Consider the following 24,511-nt stretch of genomic DNA (forward strand, 5'->3'; position numbering starts at 1 on the left):
TCATAAATTTTGTTGCCAGATTCCTGGTGAAATTATTGACTATCCTTAGCTTCATTTTGTGCATTTCCCTGTAGTACATTCACTTGCATACATCTCTTTTTTTGTGTTCAGAGTGCACCACTATTTCCCTTTTTATTGTTGTTTTGCTCAAATTATTTCTATCACTAAGCAGTTTACCGAGTACTGTGGTGCTGAGTTCTCTTTGACTCTGTTTTGAATTGTAGCCAGTGCATACCATTTCTTGCTCTGACCTGGTTACCATCCTCGTGACCTACTTGCATTTCAACAATTGACGTCATGACTAAGACACGCAGTGGCCATGCCGTTACCCCAGATTCTGCTGGTGCCAGCAATGGTGCCGCAGCCAGCGTGAACACGCGGCAGGGCATCGAAGCCCCAGCGACAGTTGGTCAACTTGTGGCTCAAGCCTCGACCACCAGTGGGCCGGCTCATCGTCAATACCTGACCCTTATTTTTGACGGTCGTGCAAATAGTTTAGAGCCATGGCTGCAGTCAGTCGAGGCGACTGTTCAGGCTCTATTTGATAGCCCAACGGATACACAGTACATTCGTGCTGCTGTTGCAGCAGTGGATCTCACCCAGGGTGATATAGGTGCCTTTGTGCAGCTCAAGCGCGTTTGTAAGATTCAGTCTTGGGGTGAACTTAAGGAGGAATTTAGGCGTTATTTTCGGCGTAGTCGCCAACGCCATTACATTGACATCGTTACCAGCGTCTTGGCCGAATGTCAATACCGGCACGAAAGCCCCCTGGCTTGCGTTTGCCGTTTCGAGCAAGCCGCCACGGACTTTACTGAAGCCGTCAACTCCACTAAGTGGGCGGATGGTGATGGCCGTATGGCTATTAAAGACATCATCCCCATGCTGGCTGTCGGTATCATGCGGAGGGATTCCGCCCCTAACCTCTGGGCTGCCATTGATGCGCTAGGACTCGGCCCTCAGCACGACGTCCTGGGTGCATATGACGCCATCGACTCGCTCAAGCCGCCTTCCGAGCAAGGCAAGGTTTGCCGCTTTGCGGATGATCCCCTACCCATCCCTCCAGCGCCGTCCACAGTGACCACGCGGTCGCAGCCGGAAGTCACTTTTGCTGCTGCTGTCAGACAGCCAGCCCACAAAGTTTCTAACCCCAGTCCCACTAATACGCGCCTAAGTAAAAATAGCGACCACAGTAACAACAGTCGGTCTTATACAAAAAGGCAGTCATCGACTTCCTGGACCAGGGCGAAACGTCGCCAGCAGACACCACCCCCAACCTCACCCGCTAAGCGTGTAGTGACTTGTTTCAACTGTGGCAAACGTGGGCACTACCGATCTGAGTGTTACAAACTTAAGTCCCCGCAAAGTAACCGTCACAGTCCCCACGCTCAGTATCAAGGTAACCGTCACCGTCCCCATGCCCAGTCTCGCGAGGGAATCTGTGTTTACCACAATACTTCCAGTCATACCTCCCATGAGTGTAACAAGCTGCGAAGTATGCTGACAGCTGAGTGGAGCAAGCAGTCGTCGCGCAATGCACATGCTCGTAGAAGCCCTTCCACTAGTTCGGGGGAAGAGGCGCGTCCGCGCCTAGTAGTAACCTTGTCGGAGTCGCTGTATTCCGTCCCTGTCCGCAATGCATTCGCCGCCCTGGGCAGTGATACGCTTGCCGACAGTGAGGAAACCGAGTGTCTTGACGTTGTTGCTGAGACTCGTACCGTACCTTCCAGGTCGAGCCTCGTCAACAAGTGTCGAGCCTCGAGCAGCTGTGACTCCGGGGACCTCGTCGGCCTGTCATGCCTTCATGTTCGGTATGACAACCCATGTGGACCGCTCATCGAGTCCACTGTCCACAATAAGCCTGTTCAGCTTTTCCTAGACACAGGTTCGGTGGTTAACATTGTCCGCTCCACCTTTTTCCGAGACATTGGCCTTCACGCGGCCATGTTGACAGAGCCGTCTGCCATTCAGACCTTGAGAGGAGTCTCAGGTAAACCGCTGATGGTTCGCGGTCGCACAACGCTAGAATTTGTGGTCCAGGGTCACAAGCTGTCCGCAAAATTCTTAGTCGTAGATGGTATTGTTTTCCATGGTGACCTGCTCATAGGGTTCAAAACCATGGCAGATCTTAGGATCCGTTTAGATCCAGCTGAGTGGAAAGCGGAATTCAACGGAGTGGATGTGCCCTTCTGGGGCGTGCGCTTAGGATCCACTACGTGCTACTCTGTCTCAGAGTATGCACAGTGCCTAGAATCGTTGGAAACCGGTGGTTTCCATAGCACATTCTCCCCGGGGTCGGTCTCTCGTCCTGATCGACCTCGTAGTAGAGCTCGTTGCCCATCACCTCCTGGCCATCAGCGCATAGTTACCAGTGAAACCCAGTCTGGGGACGCCCAGTCTAACCTTCACTCTAACTCTGACGCTGTTGTAGAGACCAGCAGTTGTCAAGCCGCAGTATCCCTGTCGGCAGGCGACTGTCTGACTCGTGTCATGGCATCAGCGAGCAGAGTTACTGCTTGTACAAAGTATGACGTCACTTTGTCAGCTAACTCGCTCACTCCTGTTACGGTGTACGTGAGCAGAGCTTTTGAAGGAGACCATGTGCTGGTTGACAACGACACATGCCGAGTCAAGGGCCTCTCCCTTGAACCATCCTTGCACACAGTGCAACGTGGTAAGTTGCAAGTCCTTGTTGTCAACATGCATAGTCGAGAATTTCCCCTGCGGAAGAATACCTCACTTGTCGACCTTGTCAGATTCCCTCTCCCGGTGAGAGTGGAGGGTGAAGCCCCAGCTGACTTCCTTGTGAGTGCAGTTCTCCCAGGCGAGTCTGCTGCTGACTCTTCCAACACCCGGCCAGTGCAGGAAGATGATCTAGCTTTGACAGACTATCCTGAAGAGGTCCCAAAACTTCTCCAGGTTCTCAATCGTGCACGTTCTGCAGTTGCACTAGATGGTGAGTCAATGGGTTTGACCCCACTGATCTCTCACCGTATTCCGCTTGACAAAGGTACTAAACCCATTTATGTACCTGTGTATCGCCTGCCACATGCGCAAAGAGTCTTCGCCGAAGAACTCATTACACGGATGCTCCGTGATGGAGTTATTGAGGAGTCCACTTCCCGGTGGAATGCTCCCCTTATTCTGGTTCCCAAGAAAGACGGAACCTGGCGTCCTGTTATCGATTACAGGAAACTGAATGCATGTACCATCCCAGACCGTTTTCCATTGCCAGTTCTGAACGACCTGTTGCAGAACATCGGCGATAATAAGGTCTTTTCAACTCTTGATCTTCTTCAAGGGTTCTGGCAGATCCCCCTCGATGATGAGAGTAGAGAGTTGACAGCTTTCTCTACTCCAACTGGTCATTACCAGTTCAGGAGGATGCCCTTCGGCTTGCGCGGAAGCCCAATCACGTTTAGTCGTTTGATGACGACAATTTTCCGTACCCTCCTAGGTGGCACGCTCATGGTCTACCTGGATGATCTCATAGTCATGTCGCAAGATGTCCCGTCACATCTTGAGAAACTTGACAGGGTATTGGACAGGCTAGCTCAGGCAAATCTTAAGGTAAAGCTCTCCAAATGTCATTTCCTCCGGAAGGAAATAAAATTTCTGGGTCACGTAGTAACTCAGAATGGCATAAAGACGGACGAGTCTAAAATCTCGGCCGTGCAGAAATTCCCCAGACCCATGACGGCGGATGCAGTCCGGTCCTTCATAGGCCTGGCGGGTTTCTACCGCACCTTTATCGCAGGTTTCTCCACCATTGCGGCACCCCTGACACGCTTACTCAAGAAGGATGCCCCTTTTGAGTGGACGTGCGATCAGGAACGAGCTTTTGTCATTCTTAAGAACAAGTTAACATCAGCCCCAACCCTTAGATTCCCTGATTTCACCAAGGCATTTACCTTGACGACTGATGCCAGCAAAGTTGGCATCGGTGCAGTCTTGTCACAGGAATCTAATGGTAAGCAACAGCCTATTGCCTATGCTAGCCGTGTTCTTACTAAAGCGGAAGTCAATTATTCAGTGACAGAGCTAGAAGCTTTAGCCATTGTATGGGCCCTGAGTCATTTTCGGGATATCATCTATCATTATCCTATCAAGATTTATACAGATCATTTACCCTTATTGGCCCTTTTTGCAAATAAGAACCTCTCGGGAAAGCATGCTCGGTGGTCGCTCACGTTCAATGACTACAACCCTGAAATTTGCTATGTCCCAGGTAAGCAAAATGTTGTAGCTGACGCCCTGTCGAGACATATAGCATTCGTGAGTGTCGGCAATTCGTTCTCTGTTGAGGATCTCGAGAGAGCCCAACGACAGGACCCTGTGTGGTCTCCAGTCCTTCGTTTCCTTACCAAGGAGGACGTTGACTTACAGGTCAAGTCTCCCGTTCCACTGAAGGATTTAGTGGTCAACCAAGGAGTACTGTGCCGTGTTGCACAGCTGGTGGACCCCGGCAGAACCGTATACCAACTGGTGATACCAGAGTCCATGATACCAGCTACTCTTAGGTTGATCCACAATGTCCCAGGTGTAGCGCACCCCGGGAAGGACCGCAGTATCAAACAGGCACGAATGAAATATTTCTGGCCTAAGATGGCATCGGACATTGCCAAGCATGTACACCAGTGTGTTGTCTGCCTACAGCACAAGGGTACCATTACAGGTCCTAACCCCATTCTAAAGTATCCCATTACAAAGGAGCCCTGGGAGAGAACTTCTGTCGACCTGTTGACGAACTTCTCGACCTCGGAGAAGGGAAATAAGCACCTGCTTGTAATGGTAGATAACTTGACGCGGTACAGTGAATTAGTACCCATTCCTGATAAAACCGCTGAAACGGTCGCTAGTGCTTTCCGTGAGCATGTTGTTCTTCGTCATACTTGCCCACGTGTCCTTCTGTCAGACAATGGGTCTGAGTTTATAAATGGCATAATGCAGGATCTTTGCTCCAGATTCAACATTCATCAAGCGCCAGTAGCTCCACGCCACCCTGCGAGTAATGGTCTTGCTGAACGTACAAATCGCAAAGTCCTGGAGGTGCTCAGAGTAACCGTTAACCCAAGTTGTACTACATGGGATGAGGCTATCCCAGATGTTCAGTGTACATTAAATTCCTCCCTCAACAGCTCGATCGGTGAGACACCTCATTTTGCTTTGTATGGCTATGACAAGCGCTTACCATATGAAATTCTGTTTACTCCACCTAGACCTACTTACGATACTGATAACCCCAGTGTAGTAAAGATGAGGACAACGCAGCTTGTCTTCCAGCGGGTACGAGAGAACCTTATGAAAGCTACTGATAGGTTCACGTCTGAGCGCAATGCCCGCGCCAAGGAAAGCAAAGTGGAACCAGGTTGCAAAGTTATGTTGCTCAACCCAGTGCAGACCCCAGGTATGCACAAACTTGTCCCTAAGTTTGTGGGTCCTTACCGTGTCCTACGACAGCTCCGTGGCAATAAGTTCGAGGTGAGGGAGATTGCTACGGGAATTATCAAGGAAGCCCACCTTGATCACATGAAGTATGTGGACCATATGCAGGCCGAAGTAGAGCTGGAGGCGCGTGCGTTGCAACGCCACGATCAGACTAATGTTAGGGACAAACCGTCTATCCCTTCTCCCACTACTACTGGTACGGAAGACGGCCCAGTAAGGCTCCATACTTATGGCCTGCGACCCAGGACAACAGTACATTTCTGTGACATTGACGTACCTACTGACTTGTCCGACTCCTACGCTAGTTATGCTAATTGTTTGCTTGCAGAAATGGGTATAAATGCACACACATTGTATAGCTAGTCGATAATAGAGTCAGGGTGGACAACATCATGTAATTATGTAAATACTTTTAGAAGGGTACCCAGAGTGTAATGAATTCCATGGATATAGTATTATTGTATGTATGTGCACCAGTGTTTTGTAACTAAAGGAAAAAAGCCTGTATTACGGTCAGGGCAGTGCTGCCCTCTGAGTTACATGTCACACCTTAGGAAATGCTACTGTCAGTCATTGTTTGCAGATGTGAGCGTGCAACAACGTTAGTAGACGAGTGGTCAACTGATGTTCAGCCCTGCGGACAACCTGTATATAGAAGATTTTAGTTCCAGTGCTGACGTCTCCCGGCTCTCTACTCGATGAAACAGCGCGGCAAACCAGTTTTCTCTTCCCCTGGATGGGAGAGTTTTTTTTTGCCTGTTGCATTTTTTTGTCCATTTTTTATTTACTAGTGAGCGAAAGCCAGTCCCTCTCTGGGGTAGCTAGTGTAATTCCTTTATACCTATGGGCCCACCAGTATTGTCGCGTCGGGACGACGCGAGGTGCGTGGCCGAGCAAATGTAGACAGCCTGTACTGGCAGAGCACACAGCCTAGCCGTCTGCTCTGACTAGTTCATATTTCGCGGCATTCAGTGCTGCCCTCTGTAGGCCTACCTAGGTCGGTGGGACGCACAGTCCACCCTCTCTCACTCCCGCCTCGACCGACTTGACGTACACATGTACTCCCCCTCCACGGACTGGCTTGCGGTCACTTCCTCACACTGCCCGTTGTGTACTCACTCCTACCCGATTAAAGCCAATCTAGTCCACGGCCGTATCATTGCTACCTACGCTACCTTCATCGGCACTAAACCGCTGTTCAGCAGCAAGAACAGCAATAACATTCTGCCTGGTCTTCGATCGAGTGAATTCTTCTCATCAACTTCACGTCATCTGCAAACAGGGACACCTCAGAGTCTATTCCTTCCGTCATGTCGTTCACAAATACCAGAAACAGCACTGGTCCTAGGACTGACCCCTGCGGGACCCCGCTGGTCACAGGTGCCCACTCTGACACCTCGCCACGTACCATGACTCGCTGCTGTCTTCCTGACAAGTATTCCCTGATCCATTGTAGTGCCTTCCCTGTTATCCCTGCTTGGTCCTCCAGTTTTTGCACCAATCTCTTGTGTGGAACTGTGTCAAACGCCTTCTTGCAGTCCAAGAAAATGCAATCCACCCACCCCTCTCTCTCTTGTCTTACTGCTGTCACCATGTCATAGAACTCCAGTAGGTTTGTGACACAGGATTTCCCGTCCCTGAAACCATGTTGGCTGCTGTTGATGAGATCGTTCCTTTCTAGGTGTTCCACCACTCTTCTCCTGATAATCTTCTCCATGATTTTGCATACTATACATGTCAGTGACACTGGTCTGTAGTTTAATGCTTCATGTCTGTCTCCTTTTTTAAAGATTGGGACTACATTTGCTGTCTTCCATGCCTCAGGCAATCTCCCTGTTTCGATAGATGTATTGAATATTGTTGTCAGGGGTACACATAGCGCCTCTGCTCCCTCTCTCAATATCCATGGGGAGATGTTATCTGGCCCCATTGCCTTTGAGGTATCTAGCTCACTCAGAAGCCTCTTCACTTCTTCCTCGGTTGTGTGCACTGTGTCCAGCACTTGGTGGTGTGCCCCACCTCTCCGTCTTTCTGGAGTCCCTTCTGTCTCCTCTGTGAACACTTCTTTGAATCTCTTGTTGAGTTCTTCACATACTTCACGGTCATTTCTTGTTGTCTCTCCTCCTTCCTTCCTTAGCCTGATTACCTGGTCCTTGACTGTTGTTTTCCTCCTGATGTGGCTGTACAACAGTTTCGGGTCAGATTTGGCTTTCGCTGCTATGTCATTTTCATATTGTCTTTGGGCCTCCCTTCTTATCTGTGCATATTCGTTTCTGGCTCTACGACTGTTCTCCTTATTCTCCTGGGTCCTTTGCCTTCTATATTTCTTCCATTCCCTAGCACACTTGGTTTTTGCCTCCCTGCACCTTTGGGTAAACCATGGGCTCATCCTGGCTTTTTCATTATTCCTGTTACCCTTGGGTACAAACCTCTCCTCAGCCTCCTTGCATTTTGTTGCTACATATTCCATCATCTCATTAACTGGCTTCCCTGCCAGTTCTCTGTCCCACTGAACCCCGTTCAGGTAGTTCCTCATTCCTGTGTAGTCCCCTTTCTTGTAGTTTGGCTTCATTCGTCCTGGCCTTCCTGCTTCTCCCTCCAATTGTAGCTCTACTGTGTATTCGAAGCTTAAAACCACATGGTCACTGGCCCCAAGGGGTCTTTCATATGTGATGTCCTCGATATCTGCACTACTCAAGGTGAATACTAAGTCCAGCCTTGCTGGTTCATCCTCTCCTCTCTCTCTTGTAGTGTCCCTTACGTGTTGGCACATGAAGTTTTCCAGTACCACCTCCATCATCTTAGCCCTCCATGTATCTTGGCCCCCATGTGGGTCCAAGTTCTCCCAATCGCTCTCCTTGTGGTTAAAGTCACCCATGATCAGGAGCTTTGCCCTGCATGCATGAGCTCTTCTGGCCACTCTAGCCAGTGTGTCAACCATCGCTCTATTGCTCTCGTCGTACTCTTGCCTTGGCCTCCTGCTGTTCTGTGGTGGGTTATACATCACTGTGTGTGTGTGTGTGTGTGTGTGTGTGTGTGTGTGTGTGTACTCACCTAGTTGTACTCACCTAGTTGAGGTTGCGGGGGTCGAGTCCGAGCTCCTGGCCCCGCCTCTTCACTGATCGCTACTAGGTCACTCTCCCTGAGCCGTGAGCTTTATCATACCTCTGCTGTGTGTGTGTGTGTGTGTGTGTGTGTGTGTGTGTGTGTGTGTGTGTGTGTGTGTGTGTGTGTGTGTGTGTGTGTGCGTGTGTGTGTGTACCTTAGCTCCTGGGCTCGTTCTTAGCGTCGTGGACCCTGTCATATCTAACCTTAAAACTGTGTATTGATCCTGTCTTTACTACTTTATTGTCAATATGAGGTTGAATAAATACTTCCTGACATTCCTTTGACTCATCTGTATCTCTTCAAAGCTCATTCATATTTGCACTAGGACTACCCTTGTTGCAAACCTTTGCACTTTCTCCAGTTTCTTTAAACGTTTTTCGAAGTGTGGGTTCCATGCTGGTGCTGCGTACTCCAAGAGTGGTCTGACATACGTCCTGTACTGGGTCGCAAATATCTTTGCTGAAATTATTGAAGGCTAATCTTAGATTCCCCTAACGAGCATTAGCTGCGGAAATTATGTTAATGGGAGTATATGGTGATATATTCGGTACTATGCTCACCCCCAAGGTCTTCTTTTTTAATTTCAGCTAGAAGTGAACTCTAGTAGCCGTATCTCTGACCAATCATGCAGTTGATCATCATCGTTCCTTTTTCTCTTCAGTAATTTCACATCACCTGCTGGCTGGGATACACCTGACTGTTTGTTCCATTAAGACGTTGACAGTATTGATCCCGGTACTGAGTCAGGTGGAGCCCCACTTATTGTACTTTAGTATCCTGATGATTATTCTCACACGATTAACTCTGTCTTTGATCAACTCTCGTACTCTGTTGTTCCTTTCTTCTCCTCAATTCTTCCACCTCAGTGTCTTGTGAGGTACAGTATTGACTGTCTTCTTGCAGTCCAGGAATATGCAGTTAACCCATCCCTCTGTATTCTGTCTCACTCCTGTTATTTTTTTCATAAAGATCCAGCAGGTTTCTGAGACAAGATTTTGTCATCAATAAAACCATTCTGGTTATTGTTTATAGAAGCATTTCTATCTACGTTCTCCACCGTTGTTATCTCCACCACTCCCGTTGTTATCTCCACCACTCCCGTTCTTATCTCCACCACTCCCGTTGTTATCTCCACCACTCCCGTTGTTATCTCCACCACTCCCGTTGTTATCTCCACCACTCCCGTTGTTATCTCCACCACTCCCGTTGTTATCTCCACCACTCCCGTTGTTATCTCCACCGTTACCTTGCATGGTAGACATGTCCTTCCTGTTTGTCCCCTTTCTATAACAACGGAACTACACTCACTGTCTCCCAGATCCCTGGAAGCTGTGTTGTATATATATATATATATATATATATATATATATATATATATATATATATATATATATATATATAATATATATATATATATATATATATATATATAATTTAGATAGGTAATGTAGACTCCAATTTAGACAGGGGATGTTTTAAGTTTTCGTGTTAAAATCATTGGAAGTCAGATGATGTTACTTCCTGGCAAAGAAGATATTCGAATTATTAACCTGGAGAGTTATAACCCAGAATAACTCTGTAAAGCCAAGCCATCACACTGGCTTATTTCTGCTGGGTTCCTTGAACTCTATCCCTAAGGCTGCCACCTGCACCAGTCACCTAACACCTAGGTACTTACTGCTAGGTGAGCAGGGACAGCAGGTGTAGGGTGGCTAACACCCAGGTACCTACTTACCGCTAGGTGAGCAGGGACAGCAAGTATTAGGAAACATGCCCAAGGTTTCCAGTAGTCCTGGGTGGTGAAGACGCTACCAATTGAGCCATTAGGACTGATTAAATTTATTTTTGTTATTAATAACAAAAGTCGAGAGTATAATAAAGTAAGGAAATAAAATGAATTATTTATATAATGTATAATGAAGCTCTAAACCCGTGTGTATCATTCAACACAAGGAGTGGTGGTCCATAATACTGCCAATTATCTCTCCAAAGAAATTTCTTAAAACCAAAAACAGACGTGAGGACTTTCCCTATGTTCGATGTTTATGTCTTCACGACACTGTGTGTCAAGTTAATGGTCAAAGTCGGATCGAAACGTCTTTTTAAGTTCCAACCTCCTATGTACGGGTTATTTGAGTGTTGCTGATGTCACTGTATTGTGACTATTATATTCTCCATCTTCACCACACTTAGTATGTACTCATTCTCCCCGGTTCCTTCCAAAATCATAGTCTGTTTTCCTTTGCTCTTCGTGTCTTGGGAATAAGGACAAGTCTAGGGAGCTCTGTGACCGCCAGCTTCCACGCTCTCCAAGGGGAACAACAGTAAGCTACTGTGAGCTGTAATAGTGTGTTTAGACACTCAGTCTATCATAATTTTAATCAGACTTGCTCTCTCAACAACGTCTGATGAATTTTTCCCACATTATTCTCACTCACCTCTCCTCCTACACACCTCCTTTCCTCTTTTCTTTTCTTTCAACTAACCCTTCCACTGCCTCTCTGTCCTCTCTTGAGCCTATTAATGCACCTGTGTAATTATCTAGTTAGTGTGCCACTAACCATATTATCTCTGCCTTCCCTCCCCCAGGACCAGCCTCCCGGCAGAGCAGTTTCAGAGGAACGACTTCTCGTTATGGTCGGTGTTGAAGCAGTGTATAGGCAAGGAACTCTCGAAGATCACCATGCCTGTCGTCTTCAACGAGCCACTGTCGTTCCTTCAGCGCATGGCTGAGTACATGGAGTACGCGTGGCTCCTGGAGAAGGCTGACCAGGCTCAGGATCCAGTCGTCAGGATGCAGGTAACAACTCTTCAACATATCATTCTTGGGAAAAATAGACACACAAATGCAGTATAATGCGATACTTTGTTGACAACGTCACAAACAGATCTACCTGAGCTATAAAGCATCACATTATACTGTATTTTGTCTATTTTTCCAACGTGTTGATATTTTATACCATTTATCTATATCATTCTTCTTTAATAATTGAAAAGTGATGAACATTTATAGGCTATACAGCACCAGACACAAAGGTTCTCCACTAGCTAAGCACCAGAGACACACCAGCATTCACTCTGCCTTTGTATCCTCTCTGAACACTAGTAATCTGTGGTTGTAGTAGTAATCTGTGGTTGTTCCCTGTCCTAGTTGTGCTCAGGAGGGAACATGTGGTGTGAAACGTGTCTTCGTATATACAGAATAAAAGGCTGATTTAAGAGTGTAGCTGTCTCTTCCACGGTATCTTACTGTCTTAAAGAGTTTAGATGCCAGGGTATGCGATGGGAGGTCCCTTAACTCAGCTGTATGTGCTGACGTTGTCGACAGTTCCCTCGTCTCGCCCTGCCTTCCCCCACCATCATATTGATTTATCCAGAATAAGCTGAGTCTGGGCTCAGCCATTCTCAGTCTCAGTTATGGATGTGAGTCTGAGCTCAGCACTTCCATGCCTATTTTTATGGATTTTAGCCTGAGCTCAGGGCTTCCTAAATCTATTTATAGACCTTAATAAGAGTCTCAGCGTCTCTCAGTCTTATTTGTAGGTATAAGCTCAGGGTCTCTCAGCCTTAATTATGTACGTAACCCTCTGATCAGCTGTTTCTAGTCTCATTTATGAATGCTAGCCTGGAATCAGCACTTTCCAGCATTACCTTTGAGATGACTCAAAATTAGGATGCTCTTACCTTGTCTGGGATTCACTGTGATACAGTAGTCAGCCACAACCCACGCTGGATTGTGGTTCAACGTGTTGATGATATACAATATACAGCCACACACACAAACACATTACTTTCAGTAAATGTCTGGGGTTGGACTCGGGTCCCGACAGCAGCGTCCATCTTTGAACTCAGTTTCCGAGTACGTAGGTTATCTGGAATCTGTGTCCCTTGTGAACTTGGTTATTATTCTTAGTGAAGAGTACCACCATTCTTGGACTTATTCTTCGAGCACAGTTGATGTCAACACACACTGTCTTCTTGATCTAATTTAAAGAATAGTAGGAATGTATAGCTATGTTATTGTGCACAATTTCTGGTTTGTATTGAAATCTTACTTAAATATCGAGAGGGAGACTTCAGATATATTCTAATATTTGACCTGGAGTACATTTACACCTAGTATCTATAGACATGTGCTCAGTTAGAACCACAGTCACAAGAAGCCACTACTGACCACAACCACAACTTGCCCCTAGCCACCACTAAAAGTATGTGTCATCCACAGTACGTGACGGCATTTGCTGTGAGTGGTCTGGCCTCGAACTGGGAGCGTGTCGGGAAGCCTTTCAACCCCCTCTTGGGAGAGACTTTTGAACTGCAGCGAGACAACTACAGGTGAGATCTGTGTGTGTAAATATCTGTAATTACCTATATAATATAGCAGAGCTAAACTCGTGTACTCACCTAAATGTGACTGTGAGAGTTGAGTCTTATTTTCATTTGGTTTCTCTATTTCTCCCACCCCTTCAAAATTCCACTAATTTCTTATTAATATTGTCACTCCTCCCCCGTCCTTGTTTCTTTTGTCTTTCCTTAACACTTGGTATCCTGCTGGAAATACACCATCCTATACCATTTCTGTCAATATTGTATCAGTGACAGCTATTATGTCTGGCATGACCTCCGCTGTTCTTTTCCTCAATTCATCACTCTTCTTCGATAATCCCTTTTCATTAATGTACCCAAGTATCAGTGCACCATTGTATCTGGGTACCAGTATATCAGTTTACCTGGGTACCAGTATACAAAGCTGGTCAGTGCCTGACTATCCGGATTGCACGAGACCAGAAATAACAGCCTGGTTGACAAGGCTCTGATCCATTGTGAGGCCTGATCATGGACCAGGCTGCGGGGGCGCTGACCCCCAGAACACTTCTCCAAGTAGGTAGACGCTCTGATAGTACCTTTGAATAATCATGTCCACTACATAATTATCCAGCAGGAGTTGGGGAGGCTGGACTAGGGTAAATGTAGGCCTTCCTACTGGGGTGGAGTCAGGGATTAGGTTGATGGTAGGGAAGAGGTAGGTCATGCTCTAGAATCTAGACAGACACGACTCTAACGTGGCTAGGTTTCTAGGCTCGTGTTCTGTATTAGCATCCTGTCCTGAGTGGTTTAGGACCGAGGCGTTAATATGATTGGGCAGTGCCTGCCGTGTACTCACCTATATGTGGTTGCAGGGGTCGAGTCACAGCTCTTCGTTGGTCGCTACCAGGTCAACTCTCTCCCCTGTTCAAGAGCCTTATCATACCTCTTCTTAAAGCTATGTATGGATCGCGCCTCTACTGCTTCACTGTGTGTGTGTGTGTGTGTGTGTGTGTGTGTGTGTGTGTGTGTGTGTGTGTGTGTGTGTGTGTGTGTGTGTGTGTGTGTGTGTGTGTGTGTGTGTGTGTGTGTGTGTATGTGTGTGTGTGCGTGTGCGTGTGCGTGTGTGTGTGTATGATACACACTACCTGGACGACTGGAATATAGCACCGAAATTACAAGCATCTGGAGAGGTAATTCCCTCGCAGCTGGCTCTCTAAGCCACCTGGAGAGGCAGCTGGCTCTCTAAACTACCTGGAGAGGCAGCTGGTGCCCTAAACCTCCTGCAGAGACAGCTGGTGTTCTTTTCATTAATCTTCACAACATCTTAAGATTAAAACATAATTTATCATACGTTTTCTCTATGTTAAAGCTGAGAGAGAGTCCTTGTTCATGAAGGAACTCAGAGTCAGGTTAAACCAGTTGATGGGGGTTTAAATACTATCTACTACACGAGAGTCATGAAGGCTGCTTCTAACCTGTACACAGCCAGTCAAGAATACTTTAACATCTAAAATAGTGATATACACTGATGGACAGACACGTCGCAGTGTATATACACTAAGAGATATACACAGCTGAGTGTATACACATTGCCAACCTATCAGAGTCAAAATTCGTAATGTATATATAGTTTACTAAATATAAAAAATAGAATTTGGATGTCATTTAAAGTGTAAACAGAGAAATATTAATGAGGATACAGAGAGAACACATTATGGTCTTCACATTCAACACTACTGTGTCATCACGAAAGTTACGAAACATGTTTATAACATAATTTAAACACTTTATGTTACACAAAACGCGATTCTAAAATCTTAGAGATCTCCAGTGAATACTAGAAAGGACTGCCCTTCTAGCATCCAGCCTGTTACTGGGTTTTCGTAACAAGTAGTCAGTATCCTTGTCCAATTATCCATTAAAATTCAGTATGGTTCAATAGCGCTTTAGGATTACAACTGGTAGGCTACTAACTAGAGAAATTAAAATTTAATAAATTTATTAAGTCTTATAAGTTGTCTAGAGGTATATTATCAAATTAAATTAAATTACAGCAATCAAAATAAAATCAATCTCTCGAGTTCAATATTATTGTGCTGAAAGCACATATCACATTTATAATTCTTAAGTACCGTCAGGTACATTAACATTTAATAAGATATTACAAATATGTACAAGTGTGTGTATGCGTGTAAGTGCTCTTAAGTAGTTAGCTATGTCTCAAGACTTGAATATTCAAGACTTAAACAAGTGACTGACAAAGTCCTCAAATAAACTTACTTCTTGACCGACTGGCAACCCGAACAGTCTACTTGAACAACAAAGAATGCTAAGCCCAATAGCAATGCAATATCAAGCGACTGCGACACAGAATCAGGAACAAGGAGATAATATAACGACACTAAGTAGGGACCATCTGCAGATCCTCCACAAAAGTTACAAAACTCCCATAATACTATGTTCAGCATAGGAAAAACTGTGACTGTGACAATACACAGGAACCAGTACAAAATTAGGTCAGAAGCTATAGCTAAGGACCTGAGATACTCAGAGTGTCTATGTGACACACAACCTCAGTACAACGTCGAAAATCACTAAGTCTTTACAATGTTCTGTGAACAAAGTTCTACAGAACTAACAAGAATAATGAGACAGACAATCTGTCCAACCAGCAAGCGAGTCTCTAGCAGACTGAAAACTTCACGAGAGGAGAGGACACCCCCCCCTCGATCACGTGATAGCTACGTGGACAACTGCAGCTCAGAAGCCGGCAGTATAACGAGCGACAAGCGATAATTACAATAGTTTGACAATCAAGACTAACTGAGCACATTTTATATACATCCTAACAACATAAGCTACGTCAAATAACAATATAAGGCAATACATTTGCGATTTAGCTATTATCGCAAATATAAGCAATATAAAATTATATGAAAAGGTAATATACATTACATATATACAAAATAATCATTGTAACCCATTCAGGGGTTGCAACACTTTAGTTGTCTACACGAAACATTGCAACGTAGATTATCAAGATTTAAAACTTTTTACGGGAATATAGATGATGAAAGAAGGTCGTCTGTTAGGATAGAGGGAGACAGGAAGAGAGAGATGAAGAAGCTTTCTCTGTCAACACTATCTCTTTAGAGACATTGATAAAAGACTCTGTTGAAATACACACACACACACACACACACCAGGGCTACAGCTGCTGAGGCAAAGGTATAAAGCTTGGAAGACAAATCAACGGAGCTGAAGAAGAGACTGGGAGTGTTGAAGGTTGGGAGGAGGGGGTAAGGGGGTAGCAAGAAGAGATGTAGGTAGTATTTTTGTGGAAGTAATCAAGCAACTTGGAGGTGCTGGAGATGGTACAGGGAGCAGCAAAGGAACTGTTGAAGACAGACAGAAATCTGGAGGTAATGAGGAGAGAGATAGAGAGAGAGAGAGAGAGAGAGAGAGAGAGAGAGAGAGAGAGAGAGAGAGAGAGAGAGAGAGAGAGAGAGAGAGAGAGAGAGACAGGAACACGTTCCTCACCGGCAATATGTGACGAAGCCTGCAGATCAGCCTTGGTTTGGCTTTCGTTGTAGAGAGGCTGCTACTGCTAAGTACAAAGCATGGCGAAGGTATAAGAGACATCCTACCACCTATAACAGGAACTTGCACACGCAAGCCTGTAGGCATATGGGTGATGTTCAAAAGTGGGCCATTGCTAAATGGGAGGTGGACACTAAAAGAAAGCTAGCATCAGGTAGAGTAGGCTACAAAACCTGGTGGTCCCTGGTCAAGGACAGACAAGGTTATCTGCCTGATGAACTTATTCCACCTCTAAATCGACAGGATGGGACCACCTCTACTAGTAGTCAAGAGAAGGCGGACCTCTTTGCTGAATACTTTGCTACCAAAATGCAAGTTCCTGATCCAGCAAGGGACCCTCCTTGGCTAGCTGCAAGAACTGTGTCAAAACTGTCAGTGGTGACAATAAGGCAGGAGGAGGTGCATTTCCTTCTTAAATCGCTTGACCAAGAAAAGGCTGTGGGCCCAGACAAGTTGAGCCCAAGATTGTTGAGAAGATGTGCAGACCAGCTAGCAGCACCTCTAACTCGCATCTTTCAGCACTGCCTAGTACAGTGTAAATGGCCCTCTCTATGGAAAGAGGCAAATGTAGTCCCTGTTCACTAAAAGAAGAGCAGAGCAGAAATCAGCAACTACAGACCAGTGTCACTCCTGTCAATCACTGGTAAGATCCTTGAGACAATAATCTCAAGACAAATGACAGAGTTTTTTGACTACCACTCACTACTTTGTGATCGTCAATATGGCTTCAGGAAAGGTTACTCTGCTGCTGATCTGTTGTTAAACCTCTCCACTAAGTGGCACCAGTCACTGGATGAATCCAAAGTCAGCTGTGTGGTAGCACTGGACATTGCTGGCGCTTTCGACCGGGTGTGGCACCAGGGCCTCTTAGCAAAACTTCAAGCACTGGGAATTGCAGGCTCTACGCTATGTCTCCTCAGTGATTACCTTCATGGTAGATCTCTAAGTGTAGTTCTCAATGGAACGGAATCAGCAAGACATCTTATTGGGGCAAGTGTTCCACAAGGAAGCGTGCTGGGACCATTGTTATGGAATGTCTACTTCAACGACCTTCTTCATATCATCCCAGATTAACATGCATATGCAGACGACTGTACACTGACATTCACTTATCCAAGAGAAGAAATGCCAGCTGCTCTAAGCTACATCAATCACCAGCTGAGAGCTATATCAGCTTGGGGAAATAGATGGCAAGTAACATTTGCACCTGAGAAAACGCAAATGATGATCGTCTCTAGGCACCATGATGGTAATGCTGGCGCAGTAGTAAGGATGAATGGGAGGGTGTTGGCACTTGGAGAAGAAGTTGATATCCTTGGGGTGAAATTTGACTCCAAACTAACCATGAAGAACCATGTTGTAAATCTTGCAAACAAGGCAGCCAGGAAGCTTACAGCACTTCTCCGTATCTCGCATCTGCTTGATAGTAGGGGTTGCAAGATCCTGTACGAGGCACAAGTACGCTCACACCTTGAGTATGCTCCACTTTCTTGGTTTGCCTGCCCCCCCCCCTCTCATCTGCGACTGCTTGACAGAGTAGAGAACAGAGCAAGACGTCTCATCTCTCGCCTGGACCCATCCTGGATAGATCTGTCATTTCAGCGAAGCCTTCAACATAGGAGGGATGTGGGTGGCCTTACTGTTATGTACAAGGCCAGTGTTGTCAAAATACCACACTTGGATCCACTTCGAGGACAGCGTGAAACAAGCTTTTATGCCACAAGACGGGCAGAAAGCAGCAACTTCACTCTGGCTGTACCCTTCTCCAGAACATCACTCCATCTGAGATCGTATATACCCAGGATGACTCGAGTATGGAACACATTCGTACAGCATAATGATGTCAACGAGATAAAGTCAGTTGATCAAATGAAAATGCTGGCCCACAGATGGCTCCAACTTCATCCTGTTCCCTACTTGTATGTCTCATAACAATAAAAACGCTTTCAAATGAGCTGATGTAGGCAACAGCTCTTAGCTTGCCAATAAAGTTAGGAATCCTTAACCTGTAAATAGCTTGTCAATAAAGCTAGGGATCCTTAACCTTGTCAAACCCTGTGTAAAAAAAAAAAAAAAAAAAACAGAGAGATACTATTACTGATTATCTATGAGCTTCAAGAAGATGAAGAAAGTATTCATGACTGGACATGGATGACGCAGAAACAAGAGATTATTATTAACATCAAACTGACAGAAGGTAGGAGTGAACCAGGTGACAAATTTTGAGAGACACAGAAAGAGCTGGACTATGGCAACAATCCCATATAAACTGACTCTCAAAGTAGCAATAAGACAAGCTTATGAAATAGCAATTATGGTTGAGACAGGCAGAAAGATCTCAACGTGTTTACCATGAGCGTAAGAGAAGACTGAAGGAGAGAGAAGAACTGGGGGAGAGAGAAGAACTGGGGAGAGAGAAGAACTGAGGGAGAGAGAAGAACTGTGGGAGAGAGAAGAACTGAGGGAGACAGAAGAACTGGGGAGAGAGGAGAACTGAGGGAGAGAGAGAGGGGGAGAGGGGGAGAAGAACTGGGGAGGAGAGAAGAACTGAGGAGGGGAGAGAGAAGGAACTGGGGAGAGAGAGACTGGGGAGAGAGAGGAGAGCTGAGGGAGAGAGAAGAACTGTGGGAGAGAGAAGAACTGAGGGAGAGAGAAGAACTGGGGAGAGAGGAGAACTGAGGGAGAGAGAAGAACTGGGGGAGAGAGAAGAACTGAGGGAGAGAAGAGAACTGAGGGAGAGAGAAGAACTGAGGGAGAGAGAAGAACTGGGGGAGAGAGAAGAACTGAGGGAGAGAGGAGAACTGAGGGAGAGAGAAGAACTGAGGGAGAGAGAAGAACTGAGGGAGAGAGAAGAACTGAGGGAGAGAGAAGAACTGAGGGAGAGAGAAGAACTGAGGGAGAGAGGAGAACTGAGGGAGAGGAGAGAGGGACTGAGGGAGAGGAGAAGACTGGGGAGAGAGAAGACTGGGGAGAGAGGAGAACTGAGGGAGAGAGAAGAACTGAGGGAGAGAGAAGAACTGAGGGAGAGAGAAGAACTGAGGGAGAGAGAAGAACTGAGGGAGAGAGAAGAACTGAGGGAGAGAGGAGAACTGAGGGAGAGAGAAGAACTGAGGGAGAGAGAAGAACTGAGGGAGAGAGGAGAACTGAGGGAGAGAGAAGAACTGAGGGAGAGAGAAGAACTGAGGGAGAGAGAAGAACTGAGGGAGAGAGAAGAACTGAGGGAGAGAGAAGAACTGAGGGAGAGAAGGAAGACTGAGGAGGAGGGAGGGAGGAGAACTGGGGAGGGGAGAGGGAGGGTGGAGAACTGGGGGAGGGAGAGGAGAAGCTGAGGGAGAGAAGAACTGAGGAGAGGAGAGAAGACTGAGAGAGGGAGAACTGAGAGAGGAGAGGAGAACTGAGGAGAAGAACTGGGAGGGAGAGAAGGGCTGGAGGGAGAGAGAACTGAGGAGAGATAAGCTGAGGGAGAGGAGAGAACTGCGGGAGGAGAGAGCAGGGAGAGAAAAGAACTGAGGGAGAGAGAAGAACTGGGGGACAGAGAAGAACTGAGGGAGAGAGGAGAACTGAGGGAGAGAGTAGAACTGGGAGAGAGAGAAGAACTGAAGTAGAGAGAAGAACTGAGGGAGAGAGAAGAAATGGGGGAGAGAGAAGAACTGAGGGAGAGAGGAGAACTGACGGAGAGAGAAGAACTGAGGGAAAGAAGAGAACTGAGGGAGAGTGGAGAACTAATGGAGAGAGGAGAACTGAGGGAGAGAGGGGAGATGGGAGGGAGGGAGGCTGAGGGGAGAGAGACTGGGGAGGGGAGAGAAGAAGGGAGAGAGAGAAGCTGAGGGAGAGAGGGGAGACGGGGAGGAGAGAGACTGAGGAGAAAGGAGGGAAGGAGAGGAGAGAAGAACTGAGGGAGAGAGGGGAACTGAGGGAGAAAGGAGAACTGAGGGGAGAGGGGAGGGAGAGAGGGAGGAGAGAGAAGGGCTGGGGAGGAGAGAAGGGAAGAGAGGGAGGAGGACTGAGGAGAAAGGAAAGGAACTGGGGAGGGAGAGGAGGAGACTGGGGAGGGGAGAGAGAACTGGACGGAGAGAGGGAAGAACTGGGGAGGAGAGGGAGGGACTGAGGGAGAGAGAAGGCAATGACGGAAGAGAACTGAGGGGAGAGAGGAGGGCTGGGGAGGAGAGAAGAACTGACGGAGAGAAGAACTGAGGGAGAGGAGGACAGGGGAGGAGAGAAGAAGAACTGAGGGAGAGAGAAGAACTGAGGGAGAGAGAAGAACTGAGGGAAAGAGTAGAACTGAGGGAGAGAGAAGAACTGAGGGAGAGAGAAGAACTGAAAGAGAGAGAAGAACTTAGAGAGAGAGAACAACTCATGGAGAGAGAAGAACTGAGGGAGAGAGAAGAACTGAGGGAGAGAGGAGAACTGAGGGAGAGAGGAGAACTGAGAGAGAGAGAAGAACTGAGAGAGAGAACTGGGGAGGGAGAGGGAGGAGAACTGAAGAGAGAAGCTGAGAGAGAGAACAACTCATGGAGAGAGGAGAACTGAGGGAGAGAGGAGAACTGATGGAGAGAGAAGAACTGAGGGAGAGAGGAGATCTGAGGGAGAGAGAAGAACTGAGGGAGAGAGGAGATCTGAGGGAGAGAGAAGAACTGAGGGAGAGAGGAGAACTGAGGGAAAGAGGAGAACTGAGGGAGAGAAAAGAATTGAGAGAGAGAAGAACTGAGGGAGAAAGGAGAACTGAGAGAGAGAGAAGAACTCATGGAGAGAGAAGAACTGAGGGAAAGAGGAGAACTGATGGAGAGAGGAGAACTGAGGGAGAGAGGAGAACTGATGGAGAGAGAAGAACTGAGGGAGAGAAGAGATCTGAGGGAAGGAGCTGGGGAGGGAGTGAGGAGATCTGAGGGAGAGAGGAGAACTGAGGGAGAGAGGAGAACTGAGGGAGAGAAGGGAACAGAGAGAAAGAGTGAGGGGAGAGAGAACTGAGGGAAAGAGGAGAACTGAGGGAGAGAGAAGAATTGAGAGAGAGAAGAACTGAGGGAGAGAGGAGAACTGAGGGAGAGAGAAAAACTGAGGGAGAGAGAAGAACTGAGGGAGAGAGAGAGAGGGAGGAGAGGGCAGGGGAGAAGGAAGCTGATGGAGAGAGAGAAGCTGAGGGGAGAGGAGACTGGGGAGGGAGAGAGGAGAACTGAGGGAGAGAGGAGAACTGAGGGAGAGAGAAGAACTGAGAAGAAATGGGGAGAGGAGAGACTGATGGAGAGGAGGGAGGAGGGGAGGGAGCTGAGGGAGAGGAGACGATGGAGGAGGAGAGCTGATGGAGAGAGGAGGGCAGGGAGGAGAGGAGCTGATGGAGAGGAGGAGAACTGGAGAGGAGGAGAACTGAGGAGAGAGGAGAGACTGAGGAGAGAGGAGGAGAGAGAGAGAGGAGAACTGAGGGAGAAAGGAGAACTGAGAAAGGAGAGAGGACTGATGGAGAGAGGAGGAAGAACTGAGGAGAGAGGACTGAGGGGAGAGGGAGAGGGAGAGAACTGAGGAGAGAGGGAAGCTGAGGGAGAGAAGAACTGAGGGGAAGGAGAAACTGATGGAGGAGAGGGAGGGACTGAGGGAGGGGAGAGGAGGGCTGTGGAGAGAGAAGAACTGAGGGAGAGAGGAGAACTGAGGGAGAGAGGAGAACTGAGGGAGAGAGAAGAACTGAGGGAGAGAGAAGAACTGAGGGAGAGAGAAGAACTGAGGGAGAGAAGAACTGAGGAGGGAGAGAAGGGAACTGAGGAGAGAGAAGGAAGGGTGAGGGATGAGGGGAAGAACTGAGGGAGAGAGGAGAGCTGAGGGAGAGGATAGAGAGAGGAAAGGGATGAGAAAGAGAGCCAGGGAGAGTAGTGACAGGTGTGAACCCGGAGCCTGGACACTCAAATATATCTGAAAATAAATCATAACCCGACTCCCTTCCTACACTCCCTTCCTACACTCCCTTCCTACACTCCCTTCCTACACTCCCTTCCTACACTCCATTCCTACACTCCCTTCCTACACTCCCTTCCTACACTCCCTTCCTACACTCCATTCCTACACTCCCTTCCTACACTCCCTTCCTACACTCCTTCCTACTCCTTCCTTACTACTACTCCTTACCTACCTCCTTCCTACACTCCCTTCCTACACACCTTTCCTACTCTCCCTTCATACACTCCCTTCCTACACTCCCTTCCTACACTCCCTTCCTACACTCCATTCCTACACTCCCTTCCTACACTCATTTCCTACACTCCCTTCCTACACTCCCTTCCTACACTCCCTTCCTACACTCCCTTCCTACACTCTATTCTTACACTCCCTTCCTACACTCCTTTCCTACACTCCCTTCCTACACTCTCTTCCTACACTCCCTTCCTACACTCCCTTCCTACACTCCCTTCCTACACTCCCTTCCTACACTCCCTTCCTACACTCCCTTCCTACACTCCCTTCCTACACTCCCTTCCTACACTCCCTTCCTACACTCCCTTCCTACACTCCCTTCCTACACTCCCTTCCTACACTCCCTTCCTACACTCCCTTCCTACACTCCCTTCCTACACTCCCTTCCTACACTCCCTTCCTACACTCCCTTCCTACACTCCCTTCCTACACTCCCTTCCTACACTCCCTTCCTACATTCCCTTCCTACACTACCTTCCTACACTCCCTTCCTACACTCCATTTCTGCACTCCCTTCCTACACTTACTTCCTACACTCCCTTCCTACACTCCCTTCCTGCACTCCCTTCCTACACTCCCTTCCTACACTCCCTTCCTACACTCCCTTCCTACACTCCCTTCCTACACTCCCTTCCTACACTCCCTTCCTACACTCCCTTCCTACACTCCCTTCCTGCACTCCCTTCCTACACTCCCTTCCTACACTCCCTTCCTGCACTCCCTTCCTACACTCCCTTCCTACACTCCCTTCCTACACTCCCTTCCTGCACTCCCTTCCTACACTCTCTTCCTACACTCCCTACACTCCCTTCCTACACTCCCTTCCTACACTCCCTACACTCCCTTCCTACACTCCCTTCCTACACTCCCTTCCTACACTCCCTTCCTACACTCCCTTCATACACTCCCTTCCTACACTCCCTTCCTACACTCCCTTCCTACACTCCCTTCCTACACTCCCTTCCTACACTCCCTTCCTACACTCCCTACACTCCTTTCCTACACTCCCTTCCTACACTACCTTCCTACACTCCCTTCCTACACTACCTTCCTACACTCCCTTCCTACACTCCCTTTCTGCACTCCCTTACTACACTTACTTCCTACACTCCCTTCCTACACTCCCTTCCTGCACTCCCTTCCTACACTCCCTTCCTACACTGCCTTCCTACACTCCCTTCCTACACTCCCTTCCTACACTCCCTTCCTACACTCCCTTCCTACACTCCCTTCCTACACTCCCTTCCTGCACTCCCTTCCTACACTCCCTTCCTACACTCCCTTCCTACACTCCCTTCCTACACTCCCTTCCTACACTCCCTTCCTACACTTCCTACACTCCCTTCCTACACTCCCTTCCTACACTCCCTTCCTACACTCCCTTCCTACACTCCCTTCCTACACTCCCTTCCTACACTCCCTTCCTACACTCCCTTCCTACACTCCCTTCCTACACTCCCTTCCTACACTCCCTTCCTGCACTCCCTTCCTACACTCCCTTCCTACACTCCCTTCCTACACTCCCTTCCTACACTCCCTACACTTCCTTCCTACACTCCCTTCCTACACTCCCTTCCTACACTCCCTTCCTACGCTCCCTTCCTACGCTCCCTTCCTACGCTCTCTTCCGACGCTCCCTTCCTACACTCCTTTCCTACGCTCCCTTCATACACTCCCTTCCTACACTCCCTTCCTACACTCCCTTCCTACACTCCCTTCCTACACTCCCTTCCTACACTCCCTTCCTACACTCCCTTCCTACACTCCCTTCCTACACTCCCTTCCTACACTCCCTTCCTACACTCCCTTCCTACACTCCCTTCCTACACTCCCTTCCTACACTCCCTTCCTACGCTCCCTTCCTACACTCCTT

General features: G+C 47.6%; 1 protein-coding gene across 3 annotated transcripts in view; it reads left to right on the forward strand.

The window, feature by feature from the left end:
• Window positions 1–24,511, forward strand: part of LOC128703856 (oxysterol-binding protein-related protein 1) — a 648,989-nt gene that overhangs the window by 517,139 nt on the left and 107,339 nt on the right. For all 3 annotated transcript variants that reach the window (XM_070084964.1, XM_070084965.1, XM_070084966.1), the window contains exons 15-16: window positions 11,143–11,353; window positions 12,779–12,888. In XM_070084964.1, the coding sequence (XP_069941065.1) occupies window positions 11,143–11,353; window positions 12,779–12,888 (321 nt within the window). The remainder of the gene's footprint in view (window positions 1–11,142; window positions 11,354–12,778; window positions 12,889–24,511) is intronic.

This window comes from Cherax quadricarinatus, chromosome 14, assembly GCF_038502225.1.
Source record: "Cherax quadricarinatus isolate ZL_2023a chromosome 14, ASM3850222v1, whole genome shotgun sequence".
Classification (NCBI taxonomy): Eukaryota; Metazoa; Arthropoda; class Malacostraca; order Decapoda; family Parastacidae; genus Cherax; species Cherax quadricarinatus.